General features: G+C 37.4%; 1 protein-coding gene across 1 annotated transcript; it reads left to right on the top strand.

The window, feature by feature from the left end:
* Nucleotides 1-5,735: 5,735 nt before the first annotated feature.
* LOC133800074 (uncharacterized) lies at nt 5,736-6,781 on the top strand. Its single transcript, XM_062238050.1, has 2 exons — nt 5,736-6,047; nt 6,479-6,781. Exons 1-2 carry the CDS (start codon nt 5,736-5,738, stop codon nt 6,779-6,781), a joined length of 615 nt encoding a protein of 204 aa, XP_062094034.1.
* The last annotated feature ends 216 nt before the right edge of the window (nt 6,782-6,997 follow it).

Here is a 6,997-nt window from a genome sequence, read left to right as displayed (position 1 = left end):
TAGAAATATAACTTTTACACTAGTGATAGAAGACTCATTTAGGGACAATGACCAAGGGTGCTTATGGTTGACATAAGATATTATACAATCTAGTTCAAGTCCATGACACTTATTATTCGGTCCGGTTCATGTCCATGGCAATTATTTTTCGATCCTTGTAATATCTGGACACACATATTCTAATTATTTATTATTTATTTCATTATTGTTTAATTCACTTATTTTTAATTTAATTACTTTATTTTAATATTCTTTTATATTGTCTTGTTTACTTGTTTAATTAGTTGTTACCTTATTTACTATAATACATATTCTTTTATTAATTTATTTATTTATGTAGTGATTTATTTACATTTATTTTATTTACTTATTTATGTTTTGATTTAATTATATGATAATGTGTGCACATGTGTGTGTGTGACTAAGTCTTGGGCGTGTGATGTGTGTGAAAGAGAAGTGTGGTAAGATCTTGATGATTTTCATGAATTAAGGCTTGAAAGATTGGATTGAGTTGTGCTGAATTAATGAGGACTTTCTTGTTCACACTACAAGTTGATATTCGAACTATAAAAGGGAAGTGTGAGCTGAATTTTATAAAATTCAAGAGAATGAGGATGACAATGTGAACGGCAAGATTTGTTCCTAGATTGAGTGGAATCAAGAGCTGTCTTTGAAGAGCCAATTTCGAAAATCAAGCCTTTGTGATGCTCTTGATTGATTTGGTGATATAAAAGGAAGGATTGTCTTTTGATTTAGCTTGGATATTTCGGCATTCATGGAATTTGTTAATGGTAAATCAATCATGTGTAGAGTGGAAGATTAAGGCTAGGTTCATAGAAGATGAAGAGGGTTTAATAGTTATTGATTCTAGAAGATCATGGATGGGGATAGTGTTTGATGAACATGGATAAAATGAGGACTAGGTTCATTCTATTGTGAATAGGATATGACTAATTAATAGTAATTAGGAATCAATTAGGAAATGTTGATTGGAATATTGGAATCAATCAACTTTAATTTGGAGGATTTGATATGTGGTCTTGGAGCCTATAAATAGAGAGAGCTTTGCCCTCATCTTTCGCACAGCATAAAGAAAGGAAGAGAGAAAGAGAGAGAGAGAGGCGTGAGGAAAGAAATAAAGAAAGGAAGTAAGAAGAAGTGAAAGAAAGAGAGAAGGCATGAGAAAGAAACAAGGTCGAGGAGGAGGAGATTTAACTCAAGGGGTCATTATTTTTGTGAAGAAATGGAATAAATGTTTAAGGTAAAATGTTGCTTTATGGTTTAGTCTTCAAGTTCATTATCTTCTTGTTCTTTTGATGGTTATTAGATAGACAAGATTATTGGCTAGGGTTCGTAATCTCTAAGGTGGTGGTGCTTCATAGTAGTTCAATCTACACATCTATTTAAGGTATCATTGGTTATTTTTTAAGGTTGTTTGATGTTGGTATAAGGATAAGTTTTATTTATGGGATTGGAATAATTATGATTAATGAAATAAGGCTACTTGTTGCATGGCTCGTGCAAAGGGGTTCTTGGGCGTGTAACTTAGCTATTTAAGTATGTTATGGTCTAAATAAGGTTTTTGTTATTTTGTGGATAGGCTTTGATAGTTAAATGTGATCACTTTCTCCTTTTTTTTCAAAGACTCCACTCACATGCCAAGGTAAGGAGGTTTAACATGTTTGGTTGATTGCTAATGTTTATGGAATGCATGTTGTATGATATATGTTTTAGAGCATGTACTTGGGAAGGTAAAAGGTGGACAAAGATAGCTACAAAGTTGACCATGGAGGTCGGGGAAAGGACTATGAGAGCTTCCTTGTAGTTATCTCTCTCATTTACATGCGTAGTGCGCACATAGATTTTTTCTGTATGATTGTGACGATGATAATGCTATGTCATGTGATGAGATTATGGTTTGGCTTTATGAGGTTGACTTTATGTTGATTTTTGGTTTGATTCTCCTTACTGGGCTTTAGCTCACCCCTATTTTTCCTCTCCACAAGCAAGAACTGAATATATGATGGCATGGTGAGCGGGGACCGTTCTAAGAAGGTGTGACATATTTTATTTAATTGTTGTGTGAGGGGACCTCATGGACAACGACGATCCTAAGAATACCATAGTTTATTATTATTTTTATGAAATACATTTCTTTTATGTTGTGACATATTTTATTTAATTGCATGTTTTGGCTTTTATCTTTTATGAAACTCATCTCTGAAACATTAATAAAGACTACTTTCTTTTGCATTTAAAAATTTTATTCAAAGAATATGTCCTAGTTAAATTAGGGTGTTACAAGTTGGTACCAGCGACAGACCGTTCATCAAAACTCGAAACTCTCAAAGAATACATGCCCAAGATTGGAAGGAACATAACTTATCATTTTGTTTGTAAGTTGTTTTATTGTATGATTCTTTGTAATATATTTGTTGATATGTGCAGCTTAAGCTAGAATGGAAACTCCTAGATAAGTCATCTTTAAGGAGATCAGAAACATTCAAAAGATAGAGGAAGACATGAATGATAGTTGCCCACTGATTAGGCTTTTTCGTCAAATTATGAAAGTAAACTATGCAATGCAAAATATTATATACTAGAGTGAAGCCTTTATTTATGGGAAAAGAGAAATACCTAGCGCTCAGGGCAACCATCAAGGATTCTGAAGCCAAAGAAAATATTGAATCTTTATGGATGGAAATAATGGGATAACCCTGTAGAAGAACCAGATAGGTATCCAGTTCTTATTATTCATTTAGCATATGAATATGGAGTAAACAAGGTGAGAGTTAAAACTAAAGAAGAAGCAAATGGATCTAAGTCCAAGGAGATCGATATTGTAGAATACTACCCTTCCCCAGAGTCATGTGAGCAAGTAATGAAGACCATACCTGATATTCTACCAAAATCCATTCGGGGAAGCCTAATCCTAGATGACCCATGGATCAATGAAAACCTATTTTTGGAGGAAGCTGATGAGGAATAGATTAGACACTAAGAAAATCAAGTTCCTTTTTTGTTTTTATGTCTATCTTATTTGATGTATTGAACTCTAGTTTCTTTTAATTGAATAAATTGTTGTTTTCTTTATTTTTTAGTTCTCTTCTAAATTTCTCTCATTTTAAAATTAAGTTGTGTATCCTAGTATATTACAATGGCACCGGGAAGGCAACGCAGGCCGCAACTGGCAGAGGAAGAGGAAGGGGAAGAAGAGCAGATATTGCCCCTGCTGACATTCCTCATGCATTTGACGCCCCTGATGTTGCTAATGCTGCTGAAAATCCAGCGGAGCTAGACATTGAGGATCCTCAGGCAGAGATAATTAGGTGGCAGGAACAGTTTAGGCTAAGAGATGTGGAAGTAGCTTGAGTTGGAAGAGGACAACCTTCGGTACAAGTGCCACAATAGCAAATGCCTATTGGACTGTTGTTAGGGCAGGGAGGAAACTTGGTGGCATGCTTCATACCAGAATTTGAGCCAGTATACAAACGATTCAGGAAGCAGCATCCGCCCAGCTTCAAAGGGTATGTTAATCCTATTAAGCCAGAAGAGAGGCTTAAGATGGTAGAGTCTATTTTGGAGCACATGCATCTGAATGATGAGGACATGGTATCCTACACGTCTCATTTATTGAAGAAAGATAGTCCACTAAGAGTGCATGACGTGCAACTTTAGGCTTGGACATGTATGAAAGCGGAAATAAGTAACGCAAGGATGTAAGGTCAATATTTTTTTACAAGGGATATACTTACAATTTAGAGATAGATAGATAGATAGAATCTATACCTTACAGGGTATTTAGGGATATTTGCTCCATGGTGCCTACCATTTAGCGGGTGATGTCGTTAATTGGGTAGATACATAGGATAACAAAAGACTTGATCGAGCTGGATGAGAACAACCATGCCACAAGAAGGGAGCATTATCAACAAGGAAAAAGAGGCCAAAAGACGGAGTTTGGAAAAGGTCATGTGGTCATCCTAGTGGTTACAGTCTATTCCAATCATGATTGAGGGCAAGGAATGCCCATTAGACTTAGTGAAACTATACATGCTAGACTATGAAGTGATTCTCGAGATGGACTACTTAGCAAAGTACGACGCAACCATCGACAATAGAAGGAAAGAGATGGTGTTCAAAATGCTAGAGGGTGAGCAACTCGTCTTCATGGGAAAATCATCGGGACTCTAAACACTGATAATCTCGACATTAAAGGCTCAAAGGATGCTAGCGCAAGAATGTTAAGTATTTTTGGCAAGTGTAGTTGACATTACCAAGGATTCTCAATTAAGGTCGATGGATGTTCAATTCATGTGTGAGTTCCCGAATGTATTTCCAGAAGATCTATTCGACTTTCCACTAAATAGAGAAATTCAACTCGCACCATAGAAGTCACCCATTTCTAAAGCACCCTATCGGATGGTACCAGCGGAGCTAAAGATACAACTACAAGAGTTCTTGGATAAAGGATTCATAAGTCCAAGCTACTCTCCTTGGGGCGCGCCAGTATGTTTCGCAAAGAAGAAGGATGGGAGCATGTGTATGTGCATAGACTATAGAGAGCTCCAAAAGGTTACAATTAAGAACAAGTACCCTCTACCAACAATTGACGACCTATTTGATCAATTACAAGGAGTTGCAGTGTTCTCAAAGATTGATCTACGGTCAGGGTATCATCAGTTGAAGGTGAAGGAATAGGACATTCCTAAGACTGCATTTAGGACTCAGTACGGGCACTATGAAATTCGTTCGGACTCACTAACGCCCCAAAAACCTTCATGGATTTGATGAACCAAGTATTCAAGGAATTTTTGGAAAAGGTTGTCGTGGTGTTCATCGACGACATTCTCATATACTCAAAATCTAAAGTGGAGCATGAAAAGCATCTAAGATTGACACTAAGGAGATTACAAGAACACAAATTATTTGCTAAGTTCAAGAAATGTGAATTCTGGTTGGAGAAAGTATCCTTTTAGGCAATATCGTAGCGAAGGACGAAGTTTCGATGGATCCAGCCAAGATTAAGGTTAGAAAACATTCGCCTTAACCTAAGAACGCGTCTATAGTTAGAAGTTTGTTGGGATTGATGGGATACTATAGAAGATTTTTCAAAGGATTTTCTAAGATCGCAATATCCTTCATGAATCTAACTCACAAACAACAAAATTTTGTTTGCACCAAACAATGCGAAAAGAGTTTTTGAAGCCTAAAAGAAAAGTCGATAACCGCTCCAGTTTTATGTGTGCCAACGAGAGAAGGGCAGTTTGTTGTATACTGCGACGCCTCTAAGAATTGATTGGGATTCTATTGATGCTTGAAGATAAAGTGGTGGCCTATGCCTCGAGACAGCTAAAGGAGTATGAGCAAAGGTACCCTACTCATGACTTTAATTTGACAGTCGTAGCTTTTTCTCTTGAGATTTGGAGGAACCTTCTTTATGGAGAGAAATGCAAAATCTACACGGACCAAAAGAGTTTGAAGTATTTTTTCACTTAGAAAAATTTGATAATGAGGCAATGAAGGTGGTTGGAACCTATAAAGGACTATGACTGTTAGATATTATACCACCCAGGAAAGGCCACTAACGTAGTGGCAGATGCTCTAAGTAGGCGCATTTATAGGGGTGTCTTGGCACTTAGAGGGATAGAGATGCCACTACAAAAAAAATGGTTAGGGCAGGAATCGAGCTTGTGACTAGGAGTATGTGAAGCCTCACCCTACAATCGACCTTAATGGAGCAGATCAAGGAGAAGCAAAAAGGTTATGAGATGCTTGTAAAGCAAGAAGCTCTTATTCAAAAGGATGGCAACAATGATTTTTCTATATCTAGTGGGGGAATGATGTGTTACAAGGACAGGATATGTGTGCCCGATGAAAATAAGATTAAGGGTAGTATCATGAAGGAGGCGAACAGTACACCTTATTACCTACATCCTGGGTCTAACAAGATGTATAACAACCCAAAGACATTGTATTGGTGGCCAGGAATGAAGAAGGACATAGCTGAATATGTTGCCAAATGCCTGAGTTGTCAGAAAGTTAAGGTCGAGCATCAAAGACTAGCTCAGTTGTTACAACCTATTAGTATCCCATAATGGAAATGGGAAGACATAGCCATGGACTTTGTGGTGGGATTTCCAAGGATCATAAAGCAACACGCTTAGCTTGGGTTATTATTGATCTACTCATGAAGTCGACACTTTTTCTTCTAGTTAAGACAACTTATATTGCAGATCAGTATGTATAGTTGTATGTAAAGGAAATCATGCGACTTCATGGAGTACAAAAGTCCATCATATCAGATAGAGGTTCAATTTTTGCCTCAAATTTCTGGAAGAGTCTACAAAGGGCCATGGGTACCATGCTGAAGTTTAGCACCGCATTTCATCCTCAAACTGATGGACAATCTAAAAGGATGATTCAGACCTTAGAATACATGATAAGATCATGTGTGATTGACTTTTCAATGTTCTAGAGTCGCTACCTACCGTTAATGGAGTTTTCTTATAACAATAGTTACCAGTCGACTATTAGGATAGTACCCTACGCGATGCTTTATGGATGGAAGTGCATGTCACCTCTTCATTGGGATGAGGTAGATGAAAAGCAGATACTAGGTCCTAGAAAAGTTGGGGAAGCTAGTGAGGCTGTAGAGAGAATTACGAAAAAGATGCTAACTGCCCATAGTAGACCGAAAAGCTATGCAGATCCCCACACCCCTCGAAACACAGTCTATCTCACTTTCAACAACCCAAATATTTTTCCTAAGGGCGGTTAATTACTCCAAATGATACATACGGGCCTTCATTAAGATCTTGTGCACATGGTGTGGGTAATCTATAGGCGACTTTGAATCCGACGAAGATAACTCTATGGGTTCAACACTAGGAGGTACGCTAGATGACCCATCAAATTCCACGGGATGACGTCTCATGAAGAGCACAGGTGAAAATGTGTGTGCAATGTATGAGGTGCTACAAGATACAAAAGAGCA

Source organism: Humulus lupulus, chromosome 9 (genome assembly GCF_963169125.1).
Source record: "Humulus lupulus chromosome 9, drHumLupu1.1, whole genome shotgun sequence".
In the NCBI taxonomy this organism is placed as follows: domain Eukaryota; kingdom Viridiplantae; phylum Streptophyta; class Magnoliopsida; order Rosales; family Cannabaceae; genus Humulus; species Humulus lupulus.
Note: the sequence above shows the minus strand (reverse complement) of the source record. Positions and strands in the feature narration are given on the sequence as shown.

Bases quoted from the DNA above. Each gene is read 5' to 3' on its own strand.
- LOC133800074 (XM_062238050.1), top strand. From the start codon at position 5,736: ATGGAGCAGATCAAGGAGAAGCAAAAAGGTTATGAGATGCTTGTAAAG. The intron at 6,048-6,478 runs GTCGAGCATCAA...TCAATGTTCTAG, and splicing joins TGAGTTGTCAGAAAGTTAAG to AGTCGCTACCTACCGTTAAT.